Source organism: Alexandromys fortis, unplaced genomic scaffold, assembly GCF_014885135.2.
Source record: "Alexandromys fortis isolate MF-2015 unplaced genomic scaffold, M_Fortis_MF-2015_v1.1 scaffold_1, whole genome shotgun sequence".
In the NCBI taxonomy this organism is placed as follows: Eukaryota; Metazoa; Chordata; class Mammalia; order Rodentia; family Cricetidae; genus Alexandromys; species Alexandromys fortis.
This window is the reverse complement of record NW_026067927.1, coordinates 29072756-29094425: the sequence shown is the minus strand read 5'-3', so window position 1 is coordinate 29094425 and position 21670 is coordinate 29072756. Positions and strand designations below refer to the sequence as shown.

The 21670-nt window shown below is 51.2% G+C and overlaps 1 protein-coding gene across 3 annotated transcripts; it reads right to left on the bottom strand.

Moving 5' to 3' along the window:
* Positions 1-5960: 5960 nt before the first annotated feature.
* Card19 (caspase recruitment domain family member 19) lies at positions 5961-18980 on the bottom strand. Of its 3 annotated transcripts, none has more exons than XM_050144369.1 (6): positions 18838-18980; positions 11830-11972; positions 8288-8441; positions 6972-7031; positions 6731-6802; positions 5961-6250 (listed from the first exon to the last, which is right to left on the bottom strand). In XM_050144369.1, the coding sequence occupies exons 1-6, from the start codon at positions 18842-18844 to the stop codon at positions 6135-6137; spliced, it is 552 nt and encodes a 183-aa protein (XP_050000326.1). In that variant the 5' UTR covers positions 18845-18980; the 3' UTR covers positions 5961-6134. The 3 variants fall into 3 exon arrangements, with proteins under 3 accessions (XP_050000326.1, XP_050000325.1, XP_050000327.1); XM_050144368.1 differs by lacking the exon at positions 18838-18980 and adding an exon at positions 12893-13045; XM_050144370.1 differs by lacking the exons at positions 6972-7031; positions 18838-18980 and adding an exon at positions 12893-13058.
* Between the last annotated feature and the right edge of the window lie 2690 nt (positions 18981-21670).

The following is a 21670-nucleotide window of genomic DNA, read 5'->3' as shown; positions in this document are numbered from 1 at the left end:
AAGCTTGAGGACCCAGGTTCAAATCCCTAGCACCCATGTACAATTCCAGGTGCAGTGGCTTGTGCTGGGATTATCAGTGCTGGGGTAGCAGGAGGAGCCCTGTTGTCCACTGACCAGCCAGCTAAAGTGACACCTGGTTTTGACATCTGGGCTCTACACACGCATGCCGCACAATGTCATATGTATATATTGCATGTATGTGCTCGCCCACACACACAAGTTGCAAAAATAGTTCATAGAACAGTCTCACACACTGAACGTCTTACTAGGCATATTCTCTGTTGTTCTGGAGCCTGCTCTGCTGGCCTCCTCAGGATTTGGGAGGAGTGCAGGTGCCTGGGCCCCAGCTGCCCAGGAGTGTGCCAGCCTCCGGGTACAATGTTGGAAGGACACAGCAACTCTCTGCACTTTGACTGCCCAGTGTTGGCATGCCAAGTACTAGAAACTGCTGGTCTTCCCAAATGAACATCAGTCTGATACACCCAATGACTGCCCTGTAAACCTCAGTTCCATGCCTGTATCATTTGTAACAAAACATGTTGTAAACATGTTGTAAACAAACATGTTGTAAACAAACATGCCTGTTTAAACATGTTGTAAACATGTAAACAAACATGCCTGTATCATTTGTAACAAAAAAACTGCGGGCACACAAAGCAGAAGGCTGCCAAGTGTAGTCAGCAGAGTCCTGTGTGAGGGCCTGGGTCTCACCAGACCTGGCTCAGGGCCATACCTCCTGGCGTTATCCCAGTGTGCCCTCCACCATGTGGACTGGCCAGCAGCCTCCTGGGTGCCTGGACTCAGCAGCCGGATGTTGACCAACACATGGTTTAACTTAGTTCCTTCTTCATCAAAAGAGGAAACCCCCAGATGGGACTGAGGGGCTCTGAAGTGGTTTCACCGAGGTTAGGCTGTAACCCAAGCCAGAGTCCCTGGTCAGGGTGGCTCAGCGTGAGCACGTAGCCCTCTCTGCTATGGACCTGTGCTTAGAGCTGACCTTTGACCACCTTGATGCCCCTGGTGAGAAGAGGACCCCTCACAGCCTGATCTCCTGATGTGTGTGTCCTTGTCCCCCAACAGCCATCACGTGGTGGGTGTGTCCCTGTTCCACCATCTCTATCCCTTGGTTTGTGCTTCCTCCCATTCCCCATGGCTCTGTCCTAGACGACTCCCTCACACCGGACACCTATGCCAACTGTCCCCCACCAGCATGTAATCTGATGCAAGGCCAACACTGGCACCCAGGAAATAAGAGTTCTGCCAGGGAGCTCTGCTGGAGCTGGAAGAAATGGGTATATCCTGTTCTGTGCTTTTTACTCTATGCGCATGTGTGACTGTGTATGTGTGTGTGTGTGTGTGTGTGTGTGTGTGTGCTCACATATGCGTATGCACATGTGGAGGTCAGAGGTCAACATTAGGTGTCTTCCTCAATCACTCTCCTTTTTTGAAGCAGAGTTCCTCAGTGATCCTGGAAATCACTGATTCCATTATCACTGACCAGCAAGCTCCAAGGATCCTGTCTCTAGCTCCTCGGCACTGGGACCCTAGGCACACACGGCCATGCTAAGCTTTGTATGGGGTGCTGGGAACTGGGTCCCCATACTTGCACAGCGGAGGATCTCCCCAGCTCCCTTGCTTCTCTTGATGAAACCTTGTCCTGGGCCAGCCCTCCACCCACCATTGCCCCCAGAGTCAGTGGCAAACGCTGGCAGTGTCTAAGCATCAGGTCCCCACGCTGTTGCTGTGGCATTTCTGTCCTTACCACGTGTCCTTTAAGAAGCACTCTATGCAGTGGGGCTGGACTAGGAGGAGCGCCTGCTTGAAATGTGAGCTGGTCCTATCCAGCTGGACTGCAGGTGTCTCCTTCTCCCACACCTGTCACGCTCAGCCTACCCCTGTCCAACTACCCAGGTATCTTTCCTCCCCCCTGATTTCATTAGGGGTTTAATTCCATTTCCTACCCCTCTGCCTTCATAGCTTTCTGTTGTTCCTTCCAAAATACTTAATTTTTGGAAAGCACTGACTCCGGTGCCACTAATCTGGGAGGAAGGAAGAACCCCAGAGGCTGTCTTCTGCCAGTGGGTGCCACCACCCACTCTCAGGCCCAGGTAACCCTCCATCGCACCCATGTTACCTGCCAGGTCGACTGCAAAATGGAACTTAAGGATCCTTCTAACACAGCCTCACTCAAACCCTCCTTGCTGCCCTGGTCATCAGCAAGATAGGACCAGAATCTTGACTTGCTGTCAGATTAAAGCCAGGCAGTGGTGTTACACACCTTTGATCCCAATACTTGGGAGGAAGAGGCAGGCAGATCTCTGTGAGTTCAAGGCCAACCTGGTCTACATGGCAAATTCCAGGCCTACACAGTGAATCCCTGTCTCAAAATACAAGAGAGAGAGAGAGAGAGAGAGAGAGAGAGAGGCCAAAACAACAACAGGAGAAAAAAAAAACAGAAAAATTCCACAAAAAAGTAAAAACCTTGGGAGGGTGCCCTACAGTGATTTAATCAGTACCTCCCTGAGCTAGGCCTGTCATGCATACCCTCCTGTGTCTAGATGCCCCCACCCTCTCACCCACCATATAGGTGAGAGACAGAGAATTGAGCAATGATGGGACAGAACAGTGTCCCCCAGCTTTCCATCGCCCTGAGGGCCCTTCAGCTGCTAAAATCAGTGGGAAGAACAACAGGTCTGCCTGTCCCAGCTCATCTGGTCTGGAGGAGGGTAAGTGCCCAGGACCCCCTCAAGCGAGTCATGGTCTATGGCTAATTGGACTTGTGGCTAGGGAACCTTGGCAGGGCCTCACAAGCCATCTGCAAAGGGGAGATGGCCTAGCCTGCAGCGGCTGACCCAGCAGGAACTAGAAATAATGCCACCACACAGAAGCAGAGTCAGCGCACCCCCAAATCGTCAGCTTGGGTTGTGTAAGCTGCAGATGCATTTCTGGGCTCCACCCTCATGTGTCCCTGTGTCCCCACTGACCTGTGCACAGCTTGCTCAGCATTCTGTCCCATTCCATCCACTCCACTCCAGAACCCCCCCCCCCACACACACACTGGTTCCTTCACCACTAACTCCTCCATTCTCCGCTACCCTCGCTAGCCCCTTCCCTTCTGGGAACAGCGCCCAAGGAGCAGACCCTGTTTTTGCTTGAGTATCCTAGACAACCTAGAGGAGACAGTGGCATCCTACCTAGGACACAGAGGATGCATCAGAGGACAGGTGACAAGGGGTGCCCACAGAGAACGGCTCATTCCTTACAGGAATCCCTAACACTGTAGTGTGCCAGCACATGACCCCAACTGTCCTGTGTTTCAAGGGGCATCAATGAACAAATGGCCAGCTGTGGCCCTTGTTCCTTGTAGACTTAACTCATTCCAGGCCACAAGGTGACAAGGAGGAAGGACAGGGTCCTATCAGGATGCTGAGGCCCAGGTAAGGGAGTTCCTGTACTCTCTCTTCCATGGGATACAGCTTGAGGGAGAAGGCCTGTGGAGAACCAGCCCATGAGAAGGCGGCAACTAAAGTCCAGGACGTTGAAAACCTCAGCCACAGGCATTAAGTCCAGCTACAGGATGGGGCTCAAGTGGCTGGGAGGGGCATTCAGGGACAGCCTATGTCCAGGGGTTGTCAGGCTAAGGGCCTCAAGGTAGGCCCTTAGAAGGTCATGGGCAGAAGAAGGAAGTCAGCAATCCTGGAAAGCTAAGCAGGCCTACATTAGGGTATCGGCCTCCTGTACAGCCAGGGGACCAGGCCTCACAGGTCTTCGAGGTGTCTCTAAGGAAGGACAATCACAGTGGAGTCAAATGGAGACCAGGCCCAGGACCTTCCCAGACACCATTCCCAGCCCTTGGCTGACAGAAGCTAGGGTTTCAGTGCCCCAAGAGACCCCCCTCCACTTTCCAGGACCTGTCCACACAATTGACACAAGGGGCTGCCACTTCTACCCAGGCATCTGTCACCTTTACTGTGTCATATATTGGGCAAGCCTCGAGTAGAGTGGTCAGCTCACCCAGCGCTCTCTGTGGCCATGGTTCTCATAAGGAGGAGCCCAGAGTAGGGTTCCTGTGTTACAGGGGTACAAACTAAGTTTGGATGCTGGTAAATACATTCCCTGCTCCTGCAGCTCTGAGGTGGGGCAGCGAGATGGTAACTGAGCACTGGCCCCAAAGCCACATGTTCTCACCGGGCACAGTGTGTCCCGGATGACGACGGAAAGGCACTGAAGAAACAGCCTTCCTTCGCCTTTGCCGGCAGTTCTCCAATAGAGCATGTGCTCTATGCCTGCAAAGCACCAGTTTTAGGGCCCGGGTCAGGCAGTCAGCAGATTGGCGACCAGAGCCCTCATGTGCTCTATGAGCTTGAGACTTGAGTGGAACTTCTCCCTGGGGACCGTGCCCCAGTCGTCCCACGTTTACGTTTGGGTCATCTCAGTCTGCACCTGCCTGGGTAACTTCCACAACCTAGCACGTGTAACTCTGGAAACTCAGTGACTCTTGAAAACACAGACTCATGATGACTCTGTGAGTTGACAATGTTGTTTCCTCAAAAAAGCCTGATTGGGAGGAACTGGCTGGGAGCCGCTCAATAACAAACCCTTCAGGCACCGGCCCCGGGCGCAGTAAGTGTCCTGACTCATATCCCGTGTCTGGTGCCTTGCATGTATAGAGTATGCATGCAAATGGACCTGTGTATCTGTGCATATGGCATATATGTGAGTGAACATGTACACAGCATGAGTATGGATGTACTATGAACATGTATGTGCTGTGAACATGTATGTAAGTTTGTACGTATGTTGCTGTATAGGACTGTCTTCTGTGCCAAACTGCCACCATCTTCAGTAGTTTGGCTGAGCCTGCTCACAAAAGGTCAGCTGGCTTGTTGACTGTTGGCTTCCCTCATGGAAGAAAGGATGGGAGGAGTCATGGTACCTGCCCCTGAGTATACAGCCACCCCTCCCACCAGACGTGTGCAGTTCTGCCTAATGACACGTGGTCTCAGGAGGGCTGGCTGTGGTCAGAGACCAGTGCTGAGGACCTCAAATGTACCATGCCTTTTCTTCATCTCTAAGGGATCTAGACGGTTCTATGAACTGGATGTCCTCCTGCCTGGGCAGGGTGGCTCTGGTAGGTCAGTGACAAGGACTGCACTTCCTACAGAGTCACACACAGCTGAGGCCTGGTCTCCAGCCACACCCAGCCCGTCTGTGGCAGTACCGACCCCATCCCCACACTGGATATTGGCCAGATCTGGGCTCCAGGGCTCGGCTCCATTAGGGCTTTCCTTTTCAGGTCACAGTGGCTGGACAGTGACCACCAGGCAGAGGACAGGGGCTCTGGGGAAGGTAAGCCCATGAGGCTTCCTTAGACACAGAAAAGAACAGGATGGACTGATCTCAGCCCTGACCTACTGTCCATTTCCCTTTATCCTGGCCGGGCTGCAACAGCCAGTGGCTCACCTCCTTAGGGGAAAAGTGAAGAGAAAGGTCCACACTTTCTGAGGCTTTTGAGGGAAATGGTGTTTCTGAGTGCTGACACGCGTGGGCTCTTGTCACTACCACTATCCCAGGGATCCAGTCGGCAACAGAGAGGGACTGCCATTCTCCCCATCCCCTGTGGGCTAGATGGCAAAAAACAGTGATGGGGTCATCAAGGGTATCCAGGCAGGAAGAACCAGGAAGGCTAAGAGACAGCACAGGAGGGGCCTGTGCAGGGAGGGGCCTAGCAGGCCTACGTGGTAAAGGTGGGGAGGGTGTGGGACATCTCCAGTGTGTAGATGATGGAGAAGAGGGATATCCGAAGAGGGAGGGATTGGGGATGGGGACCTGGAGGAGGCACTGGGCCAAGGCTGGACTCAAAGCCAGGAGCATCTGGGTCAGTCCTAGGTGAACAGCCACTGTTAGAACATTAACACACACACACACACACAAAACCAGCTCAAGAAGAGGACATGAGATAGGCAGATGCGGAACATTTCATGTTAAGCACCTTGTAGAGTGAAGGTGATGTGTTCTCATAGAAATTATAAATAATGAAAAATAAGTATTTAGAAAAAGAAGTGCAGACCCCACAGTGGGTGGCCAGGGGAGTCTTTGGTTAAGCAGCAGGTAAGGCCCAGCGTCTGGATTTGTTAAAACCCTCCGAGGTCATCTGCCAGGAAGGCCAACAGGTAGCGGCTGACATGCCTGTCAATGATGACGGGCGAGAAGGCAAGGATGCGACGGGTCCTAGGAAGCACTTTGGGGTCTAGAAGACAAAGGGAGAAATGATAATCCAAGGACCAGCCATGAGGGGGGACTCGGCTCTGGGAGTGCTGGAGCAGGCTGGACATTGGCCCTGTCTTCACCCCTACTCACACATGGTCTTCACTTTTGGGTTTAGAGATCAGAACTGGGTCTGACCCCAGAGCCCACTAGCTCCTGCCCGGGTGACCCCCCACACCTTCAGTGCATAAGGCTGTGTGAGCCCATATCCCAAAGGTCCTCCCAGATGCCAGACTCAGGCACTGCAGGGCAGGGGGTAGAGCAGGCAAGGCTAGCTGCAAGCTGCAGGCCTCTAAGTGGCCACAGGTGGGGAGACCAAGTCTCACGAGAGAGTACGCCTAGATGACAGAAAGGGCAGGGCTCTCCGACTCTCAGCTCTGTGGCTGCCCATGACACTGATGAGCCGTCACTGTCCAGTTCCAATTCCCACAGCCTGCTTAGAGCGTTGGGGGCCTGCACTCACCTGGAGGGCAGCAGTAGAGGAGGAGGGCCAGGCCTGCCGCCAGGCCTAGGCCTGCCAGGAAGCTCATGGGTCCTGGGGAGAAAGGAGTGTGAATGGCCTGTAGCAGTGGCTGAGGACTACAGGGGGGCTGTCCCCCAACAGAAAGCCAGGAATAGAACCCGATGTGGGATGGAGAAGCCCCTGGGACACAGACAGAGCCCTGAGGGAAAAGGGAAAGAAAAGGAGGTGGCAGGGGCGTTACCCCTGTCACTCAGCTCACGGCTCTCGCTGCCCCAGTCGAGCTCTCTGCAATCTGAGTTTTCTGGAAACAAAATTACAGAGCATAATTAGTAGCGGGCTAAGCTGAGAGCGGGGTTGTCCCCAGGGAAGCCCAAGGAGGCGCCTCTGCCTCCTGAAGGTGCTGGGCTCACACATGTTTCTTCTTGGCACTGTACCTGGTGCCCTGGACTGGCCCAGTTGGTCACATAGAGAGATCAGCTCTCCAGAGAACTCTGCATAAATTTGGGTTTTCTTTGGTCCAGTTTCTAGGATATCATAGGTGTGGAGTAGGCTACTGTGTCCTCTTGGCCACACATCATCAAATGCAGGACAAGTACCTACTATCAAGAACCACCTGCTAGCATCATAGGGACTGTCATGGCAGGCAGAGGAGGCCAGAGCTTTTCCCTAGACTTCCCAATGGGGTTAGCAGACAGATGGCATGCCACACAGACCCTGGGGCACCCACGGACCACAGAAAGTGCTCCATTTCCAGTAGGGACATGGCTTAGATCCAGCTGGGTTCTAAATAAAGCCCAGGGAAGCAGTTTTCGTAGAGATGGGGGAGAAAGCCAATTCAGTCTGTCCTCAACTGTTCCCACTATGCCATGTGAGGTCTGGGGAAGACTCCTTGGGATCAAAAACACCAGCCCAGGGTTCCAGCTGAGTGCATGGGCAGAGTCACCTCATCTGTCTGTCTGGAGCAGCAGAGCCTCCTCTCAGGTCCCTAAGCACAGAACTTTGGAGCTGAGCCACCACACTGGCCTTATTGTGAACTTCCAGGTCCTAGCAGCTCCAGTGATCCCAGACCTTTGGGACCTACCTGTCACCTACAGCTATGAGATCACTCTGTCTGTCACCAACCACTCACACCTATAACCAAGGATGCCCTACAGAAACCCCACATGAGCAGACCGGTGGATACAAAAGGTAGACACAGCCTTGGGGTCTACGTGGGCTTGGTAACTCCCCGTTGGGATGACCAAGGAGCAGCACGGGGCTATGAACTGAGAAATGAAGACACAGACATGGTAAACAAGGGGGTCAGACAGGATACATGGAGCACTGGCTTCTGTATGAAAACTGGCACGGGGGAGGGGAAAGACAGAGAGGGAGAAAGGACAGAGGGAGAGACAGACTGATATCCAGCCTGTGCTATTCTCCCTAGGTGGTCTCTGAGGAGGAACGGAGAGGGAAAAGAAGCCCAGGTGGGCTCTGAGGACCACCATGCTGCTCGCAGTTGGCGCCCTCCCTGGTGAGTTGAGGTACTGCAGGTAGGGATGCGGGGGAGGGACTTACGAAGAGAGTGGCGGCTGGGCAGGTTGCTGTGCAGGGGCTGGGCATGGATGTACAGCGCTCGGTAGAATTCCTGGCAGTGCCGCTCCCCACGCTGCTGCAGGTGGCTCAGAAGGTCACAGAGCCGCACACGCAGAGATGCCTTGGGGTTCCGGAACTGGGGGCAGAAGAAAAGGTGGGCTGAAGGGGGGCAGCTGTGAGGTGGTCCCCTCGGAACCCCAGCCTCAGTACCACAGACCTCAGAACGCTCTCAATCTCTCACAGCACCCGTGTGGCACCCAACACAGGAGTACTTAGTTGCCGGCTAAGTCTCGGTTAATCCTTGTGTCTCCAGGGCTACACTCGGTGTAGCTTCTTCCCATGTGGCCTCAGTGAGTCACTTCAACCCCCTGAGACGCAGTTTTCATAAAAAGAAAATAATCCCCCGTGGTGGGTGGTTACAGAGAACGAATGGCGGCATCTGTGACAGTTGCTCTTACTTTTCAGACTGTGGGAACAAGAGTCTAGTATTTCAAAAGTCAGTTGAGAAAGAACAGTTTCTTCTGATGAGGTTGTGAAGGTCAGTGGACAGACCACTTGGCACTGAATCCAGAACCCGGAGGCTGTGGTCTGTGCTGCCCCCTGGTGGCTACAGCTGAAAACTGACCAGCGATAAGGGGAGCAGTAGGGCCTCTGAGAAGCAAGTTCCCCCTTTGAGGTATAAGCATCTGAAGTTTATGTATTTCTTATTGCAACAATGAGATGAATTTGAGCCTGTCACTTTTTAAAATCACTGGGTGGCTCACACTAAGTGTTTAAGTTGACACAAAGCCCAGGGACTGTATCTAAAGTGCTATCTCCGGCAGAACAGTCATGGTGTCTGCGCTGTGATGCCTCTCAGGCCTCAGTAGTTCCTTCTGCCAAATGGCGTGATGACTTCAACTATTTGTAGGGCTGTGGGTAAGAAGCAGAGATGACCCAGAGAGAGTGTGCTATTCACCTGGCTCAGGGGAACCAGGTCACATTCCGGTCTCTGAGCCAAGTGGATAGCATGCTTCTTCCACAGATGCTCAAGCTCCCAGTGGGACCAGTCTCCCTCAAGCCTGCTGAGCAGGCAGGTCAAGCCTGGCTGTGGGATGAGGTCAGCTTCCCCTGCCCACCTATCACAGGCTGGGCCTTTTGGCCTTACAAATGCAAGGAAGACTGACGAGCAAAAGACAGTGAGTCTTTTCATACTTTGACCCTCTGGAAAAGCCATGGTGTGGTTCCAGGGTACCAGTAGGTCCAGACTTCTGGTGTGTGTGTGTGTGTGTGTGTGTGTGTGTGTGTGTGTGTAATCTGTGTGTGTCTGTGATACACAATTGATAAAAACTCAGAGAGATATATTGGAATTTAACCTGAAGGTCAGAAAAGCAAAGCAGCCAACCACTGGCTCTTACCTCTACCTAGTTCAAAATGGCAATCCTGCCTCCAGGAATTTCAGAATGAGACTGTGTCTGAGAGCTGTCTCCTCCTGCTTTATATTCCTCTCTAGTGCTGGGATTAAAGGCATGCACTGCCTGATTTCTATAGCAAACTAGTGTGGCTACTGTATTAAAGGTGTGTATCAACACTGCCTAGTCTGTAAGGCTGATCAGTGCATCTGTTTTACTCTCTGATCTTCAGGCAAGCTTTATTTATTAAAATACAAATGAAATATCACTACATGTTTGTGTGTGTGTGTCTACATGTGTGTGGAATGTGTATGTGGTGTGTCTGTGTGTCTACACATGTGTGGGGTGTGTATATGGTATAGGGGTGTATGTGTGTATATGTGAGGTGTGAGTGGGTGTAGATAAGTGTGTGCTTGTGTCTCTGTGTGTGAGTACACATGTGGTGTGCGTGTGGGTTAGGTGCCCACCCATGGTGCATGCAGAGGCCAGAGGTTGATATCAGGATGCTTTCCTCAATGGCTCTGCACCTGACTATTTTGAGACAGCATCTCTCATTGAACCTGGAGTTCACAATTTGGCTAAACTGGCTAGCCAGCAAGCCCCTGGGCTCTATGTCTCTGTGTCTGCTGCACTTACAGGTTCAGGATCCAAACTCAAGTCCTTGTGTTCGCACAGAAAGCATTTTACCAACTGAGCTATCTGCCCAATTCCAGATCCAGACTTCCGATCCCTCCTTCCTCTGCCCTCCTTCTATTATTATGTTGTTGTGTGTTCTAATTTTATGTCAACCTGACACAGACTAGAGTCATCTGAGAGGAGGGAACCCTAACTGAGAAAATACTTCCATAAGATTGGGCTGTAAGATAAGCCTGTGGAGCAATGATGGGGGAGGGCCCTGCCCATTGTGGGTGGTGCCATCCCTGGGCAGGTGGTCCTGGGTTCTATAAGAAAGCAGGCTGAGCAAGCCATGAAAAGCAAGCCAGTAAGCAGCATCCCTCCAGGGCCTCTGCATCAGCTCCTGCCTCCAGGATCCTGCCCTGTTTGGGTTCCTGTTCTAACTTCCTTCAGCTATGGATGTGGAAGCATAAGCCAAATAAACCCTTTCATCCCGAAATTGCTTTTGGTCATGGTGTTTATCATAGCAAGAGCAACTCTAAGATACTGTGTATCACCTCCTGCAAACCTTCTCATAATTCTGGAAGGGCCAGCCACCATAGGACCATCTGGAGAAACTGAGGCATCAGATCTGATGACAGGAGGCCACTTGCAGCTGACCAAGTGCAGCTGTGACTCCCATTCCTGAGATGGTGTGGGAGGTCCTTCTGTCTATGTGTTGCTTTTGTTGGTTAATGAATAAAGAAACTGGCTTCCCATTATAATGCAGAGTAGAGCTAGGCAGGGCTTGGGGAGGACAGGACTAAACTGAATGCTGGGAGAAAGAAGGCAGAGTCAAGGGAGACACTGCCATGTAGCCCCATGGGAGACAGACGTTAGAAATTTACCCAGTAAGCCACAGCCTCGTGGCAATACACAGACTAATGGAGATGGGTTAATTTAAGATATGAGTTAGCCAGAAATACGCTAGAGTCATTGGCCAAGCAGTGTTTTAAATAATATAGTTTCTGTGGGATTATTTCGGGTCTGAGCTGCAGGGCGGCTGGGAAACAAACAAGTAGCCTCTTGCTACACTAAAACAATTCAAGGCCTATGCCAGCTTCTCCCAGCTCAGAGAGGAGTGTTGCAAGATATCTGATTATACTGTGTTAAGGTGTGTCACTGTGACTGGTTTTTAAAAAAGTTAAATGTCCAACAGCTGGGCAGGAGGTATAGGTGGGACTTGCGGACAGAGAGAGCTCTGGGAAGAAGAAAGGGGGAGTGGCCGGTCAGACACAGAAAGCAGGACATGCAGGAGAGGTAAAAGCTATAAACACATGGCAGCATGTAGATTAATAGAAATGGGTTTATTTAAGCTATAAGAGGTAGTTAAGAACAAGCCTAAGCTAAGGCCGAGCTTTCATAATTAACAAAAGTCTCTGTGTTCTTATTTGAGACCTGACTAGAGGGAGAGAGAAAGACCTGTTACAGAGGGGGCATGCCCAAGTGGTTACCCTGGCCCCGCTCACCCCTCAGCACCTTTTCCGCCTCTTTGTTGGTAAGGATTTGTGGGTAGTAGCGGTTCAGCTGGAGGATAATCCTGTCCACTTGTTGCTCGCTCAGTCGACCCTGTCCGGTCAAGAAAGGTGTGTCCTGTACCAGCCGGTCACAGTAAGTCTGATCTGGAACACATATGGATAGCATGGGTGAGCCAGTGCAGCCTTAAGAGGCACCAAATACGGCGTCCTTGGTGCTGACCACAGGAGGCCCACACCTGCTGGAAGGGCAGCAGTCTCTCTGGAGGGTGCAGCTACAATTCTCTCTCGTGTTAACCACAACGAAGAAATCTACAGAATACACATAAAATAAATAAGAGAATCAAAATATTACCACAAAACATTAACTAAACACAAAAGGAATCAGCAAAGGTAGAAACAAGGGCTGTAAAAGCTAAAATGCCTACAAAATACAGATAGCAGTGACAAATCTTTCATTCTCAGCAATTACTTTAAATGTAAATAGGATAAACTCTCTAATCAAAAGGCAAAGATTGGCAGAATGGCCTTAAAAACATGCTCCACTCTTTCTGGTCTTGGCTCCAAGGTGACCAAAAGAAGAAACAGCAGTCATGCCAAAAAGAGTTGTGGCCATGTGCGGTCAATTTGCTGCATGAACTGGACCTGGTGCATGCCCAAGGACAAGGCCATTAAGAAGTTTGTCATTTGAAACCAGAATATTGTAGAGACCGCTGCTGTCAGAAGCTAATCTGAAAGGTTGACGCCTGTGTGCTTCCCAAACTCTGTGTCAGGCTGCATTACTGCGTGAGCTGTACTGTTCATAGCAAGGTGGTCGGGAATCGATCTCACGAAGCCTGCGAGGACCAAACACCCCACCACGGTTTAGACCTGCTGGTGCTACACCCCATTCTTCATGTAAAGAAGCAGCTTTGTGAAGACAGAAGAAAGAAAAAAATACCTTGGAAAAATAAAATGTGACATATACTTAAAAAAAAAAATGCTCCAACTAAATACTGACAAGACGCTCACTAAAGACCTAAAGACACAAACAGGTTGAAAGTAAAGTGAGGAAAAAGACAGCCCACCTAGGCGTGTCCAACCCTTTGACACTTCAGCATGGGAAGTTGTCATCTACAAACATCATGCTCAAGAGCAATTTCCTCTTGTGAAGTCAGCTTGCAGTTTTGTGCTGGCTACCGTCACAGCTGTCCTCAGCCAGCCACATGTGGTCCCAGGCAGCAGGTTGAACACACTTGATTGTAAACATAAACCAGAACAGAACACGGTGGTTGGATTAGAATTAGACTAAATAGACTTTAAGTCAAAATTGGTGCAAGGGATTAAAGGACAAACAGCATATGTGGATTAAAGGTTAAGTCATCAAGAATATGTAACAACTATAAACACACCTGCACCGAGTATCAGAGCCCCGATGGGGAAATATTGATGGAAATGAAGGGGGAAAGAGACAGCTCTATGATATTTAAAGATGTTCATATACCACTTTAAACAACAGACCAGACAACTAGATAAAAGATCAATAAGGAAATGGAAGACTTGAACAGTATCTAAACTGTACCTAAAAGTCACACACAGAAAACACTACCCAGCAATAAAAAAAAAACACCTTTCCCAAGTACACATGGAACATACTCTCGATCACAAAACATACAGATCTTAAGCCACAAATAAGTCTCAAAATATTTAAAAGCATTTCAACTGAAGGTTCTTTTCAGATCACATGACATGAAGCTAGAAATTGATACAGAGTTTACGGATCTGTAGGAATACAGTTGTTCTCAACCTTCCTAATGCTGTGACCCTTTTGATACAGGTCCTCATATTGTGGAGACCCCCAACCATAAAATTATTTTCACTGCTACTTCATAATTGTAATTTTGCTACTGTTATGAATAGTAATATAGATATCTGTGTTTTCTGATGGTCTCAGGTGACATCTGTGAAAGGATCATTCAACCCTCAAAGGGGTCACAACCCACAGATTGAGAACCACTAAACTAACAGGTCAAAATGTGGCGAGGGAGGTCCTTTTGTCTATGTGTTGCTTTTATTGGTTAATGAATAAAGAAACTGGCTTGGCCTATATCATGGGAGGAAGAAGGCAGAGTTAGAGAAAAGCCATGGAGCAGCTAGAGGTAGACGCTGGGAACTTTACCCAGTAAGCCACAGCCACGTGGTGACATACAGATTAACAGAAATTGGTTAAATTAATATAAGAGTTAGCCAATAAGAAGCTAGAACTAATGGGCCAAGCAATGATTTGATTAATACAGTTTCTGTGTGATCATTTGGGAACCAACAAGCAGCCCTTCTCCAACAAAAATGAAACCACAAAATACATTGAAAGCCACCTGAGTCAAATGAGAAACACACCGAGACCTAAGGAATGGAGCAAGCATACCTCTGAGAGGAAGAAGCCATAGCCATAAATACATTCACACACGTTTACAAAGAGAGAGCTTGGGTCAGATGTGGCACATGCTTTACTCCTACCACTCTGGAGGCAGAATCATGCTGATTTCTATGGGTTTGAGGGCACCTTGATCTATGGAGAGTCTGGGCTAACTGGAGTTACATAGTGCATAGTGAAACCTCGTCAAAAAAAAAAGTTAGCATTAATGGCTAACCATTACACCTCACCAACTTTAAAAAAGAAAAACGGCAACTAAATTGGAAGGGAAGGAGGAAGGGATTAGAACAACTAGACAAGTCAAACAGAGCTAACAGAAAGAAGGGAATAGCCAATTAGAGTGAAGACAACCTCAAGAACATTTTTAAGAGAGAAAAATCAACAAAACCAAAGTCTATCCAACTTAGTGAAGCCCTGTGGCAAAATAAAAATTTTAAAGATACATTTCAGTGGTATCTTTCCTAGCATGCACAAGGTCCTGGGTTTGGGCCTCAGTACTGGAAAGGATAAACTAGAGACATGAAAAGATGTGGAGGGGCCTTAAACACACGTCATTGAGTGAAAGAGCCTGTCTGAAAAAGCCTTATTGTTCTAATTATACCACACTACAGAAAAAGCAATACCAAGGAGACAATAAAATCAGGGGTTGCCAGACATGAGTGGAAAGGGAGGGATGAGTAAGCAGGGCACAGGGGAGGGTTAGGCAGTGAAACTATTCTGTATAATGGCATAAAGCATTTGTCAAAGCCCACTGAACGTCCAACACAAGGAGGAGATGCTAGTGCAGATTCTGGGCTTCGGCTAACAATAACAAAATGATAGAAAATGGTAATGATATGAGGGATGGAAGGGGAGTCCATTTCCTCAATCTCTGCACTATCTGCTCAATCTTCAATCAACTGTCCCCCCCCCCCGAAAAGGCCAGGCAGTATACACCCAGGCAGTATACACCCAGGCAGTATACACCCAGGCTATATGCACCCAGACAGTATACACACAGAGAGTATACACCCAGGCAGTATGCACCCAGGCAGTATACACCCAGACAGTATACACACAGACAGTATACACCCAGGCAGTATGCACCCAGATAGTATATACACAGACAGTATACACCCAGGAAGTATGCACCCAGACAGTATACACACAGACAGTATACACACAGACAGTATGCACCCAGGCAGTATGCACCCAGGCAGTATACACACAGACAGTATGTACTTAGGCAGTATATACTTGCAGTCCTAGCTACGAGAAAGGGTGTGGCAGCCTGAACAACAAAGAGAGACTTTGGCTCAAAATAAATTCAACTAACAAGTCTATTAAGAAAACTTATTTGGAAATTTCCATTGTTGATGTTTATGGAAAAATTGGGGCAGGAGGGGGAGTCATGGAAAGCAGAGCAACTCTTGAGTAGGAATGCATTGAGGAGCCCAGAGGATCTTCCCTCACACCTCTGATCCCCTGCTCCTTCCTCCTGGCTGGTCTGTCTTCTGACTCCTGCACCCTCCCATCCTTGATGGTGGCTTGTGGGGGTGTCCTTTCTACCCAGGTGGGCATAGCCTAAGAGCATGCCCACCCTATGCCAGGAACTTGGGGGTATTTTCCAGGGATTCACAGTATAACAGTGAGGGCTGCCTTCACCAAAGACCCCACAAACACATCCTCAGCCCAGGAGCCTGCTCTCAGAGGCTAGGGCTAGGGTTGTCTTGGTTGATAGTCATTGCTCCCCCAAGGCCCAGTCATCAGCCATTCCATCCCCTCTCTGCGGCCATCAGCGCCACGCCATCATGGCTGCTGGGGACTGGGAATATTGGTAGAGCCCCTGAACTCTGTGTAGAAGACAGACTTACCAACAGTTGCCCAGGGACACCCAGTAACTTGCCATATTACCAGGTGCCTTAAGTAGGCTGGCTCCAACGCCTGCAGCATCTCATTAACGAGTTCAGATGAACACTGAGCTGACTCAAAAAACAATCCACAGGCCAGGCATTTTCTGGTCCTATTTACACCTACTTATAACCTCCATCCTCCCACTGGCTCTACAGCTTCCACCCTCTCAGGTAGGGAAATGAAGGCGTGGTAAACTTACAAAACTGCAGTTAGCATGGAGGTGACACAGCCACACTGGGGATGCCTGTAGACACCCCTGGTACATTCTGTTCTGTCACTAACATATGGATCACTTTGAATTCAGGGGTCTGCTGTCCCCACACTGTGCCAACATGTACAGGGCTGAACACACAGTAGGCACTCACAGAAGAGTTCTGGAATGAACGGGCTCCAGTCCAAGGTCCAAAGGCGCGGTCTACCCGTAGATAGAGGCCAGAGCCTCATAGCGGCCTCCTCCCACCCTGAGAGCCGCTAGTTAGCCAAGATGGGACTCTGCTGCCCACAAGTCATGAGTCACAGGAGCCCTGAGTCACCTGCCATGGGTGGCCCAGCCCAAGGGTTGAAGCCAGCTGCACCAGAGCAAGGCATTTCCTGTGTTTCCTGCGGCTCTTGTAAACTATGCATGCAACCACATACAGGCAGCCACTGTGTATCACGGAGACTCGGCAAGGCTCTGCCTGGATACCAGGCCCCTGTAAACAAGGCCTGGAATGCCTTTACTAGATGAAAGCAGATAAACTGCTCTGTGCAGAATCCATGAGCCTTTGCCTGTACATCCCCTCCCTGCCAGCTGGTACCATGAGTATGGCCCTTCACATCATCTTGAACTTCTGCAGCTCAGGCCGAAGTCCTTACTCTGGCATTTGAGATCCTGAAGCTGCAGGCTCCACAAGCCCTTACTCTGCCATAGGGGTCCCAAAGCCTTCTTGTCTGCAGCTCACAACCACAGAGTCAGGACCCAGGCAGTAGGCTGAGAAAACCTGGTTGATTCATGCCCAGCATATTTAACCCTCTTCTGGGAATTCACTCTCCTGGGGTCTACAACTTGGGCATCAACTTCCCCTGAATCTCTTTCAGAAGCTTGTGTCATCACTGCATGGGTGACTATCTGTTCTGTGAAGACACAACTCTCAGTGTTCTAGAGCCATCAACACACACACACACACACACAGAGAGAGAGAGAGAGAGAGAGAGAGAGAGAGAGAGAGAGAGAGAGAGAGAGAGAGAGAGAGGGGAAGCAAAGATTAATTTGTATGGTAGGCCCCCAGCAGGTGCACTAGGACCACAGAACAATGGATCTGTGGCCCCAGAGCTGCCCATCCAATCCTCTCAGGCTTCTGTCCTGCCGTCTTCATCTCCCACCAGAAAAGGGCGATGAGGTGTCAAAAAGCCAGCAAGTAGATGGGATAGAGAAAAAGTGTTTGTCATTGCCACCGGCCACAGGCTGGCTGTGTCCTCCCAGCTAAAAGACACCCCATCCTCTACCCCAGTTCCACCTGTTCTCCTAGAGGATGCCTCATTTTCTACCGGTACCCTATCTTTGCAGTGGGCCCTTGGAGACCAACACAGCTGAGATCTGTCCCACACATCCTAATGAACTTACTAGAGGATCTGGTAAACCAGAGGCAGGGCAGGGCCCAGCATGAATGCTGAGACCAGGCCCCCCATTCTGCTCCTACCACTGACCAGCAGAGTGGTCTGGGGGCACTTACCCAGCCTCAGATTTTATCTCTCCATCCCTGAACAGGCTTAATGTTCCTTATGTCTCCACATAGACATTCTGAATAAGAGTGCATATTAGGGACACAAGCAGGGCTCTATACATAGATAATGCTCAGAACTTGCAGCCCCAAACAAAAAGGGCACGGAGTGATGACAAAGGAGAACGTGGTAGTTGGGGTTTCCTCTAGTCTGTTTACGAAGTCATCAGGTTCCAGCAAATAAGGTCTTATTTTTGGGCACCACCAATTCTGACTCCAGTTTAGAGAGCCTTGGGTACTTCTGGGGCTACCCTGACTCCCTGGGCCATCCCAGGTGACCTCTGCCACAAGAAGCATAAGAGTGAGACTCCCAGGAACAAAAGTGCGGCGTCTGGGAGCCACCACATTCCCGGGCTCTCTGCCGGAGGGGGGTCCCTCGCTGACTCATCCTCACGGCATTCTTTTACAGGCAAAACTCAGCACAGCAATGTCACTGTGTCTGGCTGGGATCAGAAATAAAGTGGGTGAGTCCCCGGAGCAAATTGCTTGCTCCGAATTCACTAGAACCATCTAGAGTAAGGAACGTAGCAGGAGTCTCGCAGGCTCACGAGCAAGCGGGAAGCACGGGCGTCTCACTGGTACCACAAGCAGCCCTGAAGCGCAGCGCCGGTCCCGCCTCCGTGGGGGTGAGTGCCATCGCCGACCGCTTTAGAGTCTCAGCCGACTGGCGGTGAGCACCATTTCCCTCTCTCAGACCCATCCCGCCCCGGGACACCGCCCCGCTCCGCAGGTGCAGCCGGTGCCGTGCACCCTGCGGGCGCTCACCTGCTGCTCTGTTTCCTACGCCCGCGACGGACCCCACTCCGCACCCGACACCCCCGGCGCCCCCGGCCCGCCGCGCAGAGCCCGGGACACCCCGCCACCGAGCGCCGCTACGCCCGAGTCGTCCGTGCCAGCTAACACCAAGGTCACTCGGCTCCCGTCGCCCGCCTGGCCCTGCGCCCACCTGTCATGGCGGAGGACACGGCGCCGCCCCACGGTCCTCGGCTGTCCGCCGCCCGGCCCGACGGCTCCGGTGACCGCCGCTGCAGGCCGGGCCTTAAGTCCCGCCTCTACCCTCTAGGCCCCGCCCAGCTACGGCGACAACGTCTCCAGTCTCAAGCCCCTCCCTCCAACTAGCCACGCCCCTTCTCCGTGCCGAGCTCCGGGGCTGCGTTAGCAGTGGGCGGGACCGAGACGCTAAACACTGTCCGCTACTATAAACCACGCCCCTCACCGAAACCTGCCCCCTGTCATCTTAGACTCAGGCTTCCCCCGGGTGTTCCGAACTGCGCGCCCCAGTGAGCCCCGCCTCTGAGGAGTTTAGGCAGTAGCGGTGACCGGAGCCCCGCCCCTCCAGTTTAAGTAATCGGGCAGAGGAGCCCAGTCCGGCTCAGGTCCCAGTAAGGATCAGAGACCTCAAGCCCCGCCCCACGCACGGCCTCTCCAATAGCTCCTGGGGTCCGCGCCCCTTAAGCTCCGCCCCTCCTCCGCCACGGAGCCGGCTGCTCTAGGAGGTTAAGAGGTAGGTGTGTGCTTCTCGGTGGCTCAGTTTTCCGCAGCTGCGCCCTGGTCACCCCACCCCATCTCCCGGATAAAGAAACTGAGTTTTCAAAAAGAGACGTGAATTACCCAAAGTCACAGAGCAGGTCAGGACTGGCAAAAAAAAAAAAAAAAAAAAAAAAAAAGGCGGTGAGCGTTCATTGGCACCCAGGAATTGAGACTTAACAGTGAGCTTGGTGGGACATCCTTTTATCAAGTCCCCTATTTACGAAAGGGGACAAGTGCCTGGCATTGCAACCTAGTTAGGGAAGTTATTTATCTTGACTGAGCCTCAGTTTTCGTAATTATAAAACACGCGGCCTCAGGCAAATCTTTCAACCTCCCACTTATTTCCCTTCTGTTGTAGGTAGGCCTGGCCCTTCCAGCTCCTGTGCTCACCACAAGAAGTCCCCAGGCCCAGGCCCAGCTAGGAAATGGAGGTCTGTGGGAGAGGCAAGACCCTCACAGCCGGCAATGGCGGCAGGCACCAGCTTTTACCTGTCTCTGCTGGTGCTGCTACCGCACCATTTTAGAGCCGTAACTTGAGACGTTGGAACCAGACCAGGACTGCTGAGGGCCCCAGGTCTGGATGCACTGCCGGGACAGCCCAGGAATCCCTGGGTCCCTGAGCCCTCCATCTCTTCCTCAGTTCTCCCCAGGGTTGTAAACTCTCATCTTGGGAATGGGAGGTTCAAAAGGCATCTGGAGAATGACTTGCAAGGTCGCTGGAAATTCCAAAATCTTGGACCGAGTGGTAGGAGTCGCTACACTCCTGCCCCTTGCTAAACACTGCAGAAAGCGAGGTTAGCTCAGATTCCCCACAGGCCAGGTGTTTGGAGAGCTCCTCACCACCAGCAGGCAGAGGGACAGACAGCATGGACAGACCTTGTTCCAGGAGATAGTGTGCACCTGACCTACACATGTGCCTGGGCCAGATCCGGGCTACGTCCTGCCAGAGCCCCGCTAGGACCACATTGGGACCATTCTGAAGGGCCTCTGGGTACAGATTGACCCAATAATTCCACATATATCACTGCTATAGTCGTGGGGTGGGACTGAGGGGCTCCCTGTACCACCCATTTTTAGGCATCCCTTGCCAGACTCACCATCGGGAAGGCCAGCCTTCCGCCTTTACATCTTCTCCTGTGCACCCAACCTTCCTAGATCCCATGATGGAAGCTGAGGCCTAGTGTAGAATCCCCCACCCTAGGTCTAGCAGCCTGATGTGGCCTTCCAACTGCAGGCTTCTTGCTCGTTGGCACTCGAGAGTTTGTACAACATTTGGTCCAGTGACACCAACAGGAGGCCCTGCTACCCCAAGCGTGCAGGGAAAGAAGGCCTTAGTCTATGACAGGACAGCTACAACCACACCTGATGTCCACACCAGGATCTACACGAGGTGCAAGGCACTCCCTCAATCAGGGATGGGCCCTGGGTACTCCCGCCTCTTCTCGAAGGTAGGGAGGGGGAGATGGGCACAGACTGCTGCTCTCCCACTGGCAGGACCTGTGGACTTAAGAGATGTGAGTGTGGAAAGTCTATGCAGACTCTAGGGTGCCAGCTGATGTTAACCCGACCTCCTGCCAAGCAGCTGGAAGTCCTTTTTCTTTGAGACAGCCAAAGGAAAGCCAGAGCTGGCTAGAGTCACAGCCAGTGAGGCCAGACTTACTCAGGACCATTGTAGTAGACGGAAAGAATAAAAGCCAGGTGCAGAAGACAACTCTGGTCTGAATACAGTAAGATTAGTATGGGGTTTACAGCCAAGGAGGCAGCTTTGGAGGCTTGGCAGATACCAAGAGGCTGAGGCTCAGTTGGTAGAGTGCTTGCTTGCCTAGCACACACGGAGCCCTGGGTTAGAACTCCAGCACCAAACAAAGTAGGCATGGCAGTACATACCTGTAATCCCAGTACTCAGGGGGCAGGCAGGTAGATCAGAAATTTAAAGTCGTTCTTGGCTACATAGTTCAAGGTTAGCCTGGGATAGGTGAGGCTCTCTCAAAAATTAAGATAAAACGAAAGGCATCATCTGGAGTAAGGGGAGGAATGGGGCTGGGGAGATGGGATTAGTCAGCCTGTCCCACAGCATGAGGACCTGAGTTCAGATCCACAGCATGCATATAAAAATCTGGAAATAGGGCCGGGCGGTGGTGGTTGCACACCTTTAATCCCAGCACTCTGGGAGGCAGAGACAGGTGGATCTGTGAGTTCGAGGCCAGCCTGGTCTACAAGAGCTAGTTCCAGGACAGGCTCCAAAACTA

What these genes read in the sequence shown, in the direction of transcription:
- Card19 (XM_050144368.1), bottom strand. Translation starts at nt 12,938, where the DNA reads ATGACAACTTCCCATGCTGAAGTGTCAAAGGGTTGGACACGCCTAG. An exon ending in CCAACAAAGAGGCGGAAAAG is followed by an intron (nt 8,442 to 11,829) that starts GTGCTGAGGGGT and finishes TTCTGCCCCCAG; the next exon opens with TTCCGGAACCCCAAGGCATC. An exon ending in GCCCAGCCGCCACTCTCTTC is followed by an intron (nt 7,032 to 8,287) that starts GTAAGTCCCTCC and finishes TTTTGTTTCCAG; the next exon opens with AAAACTCAGATTGCAGAGAG.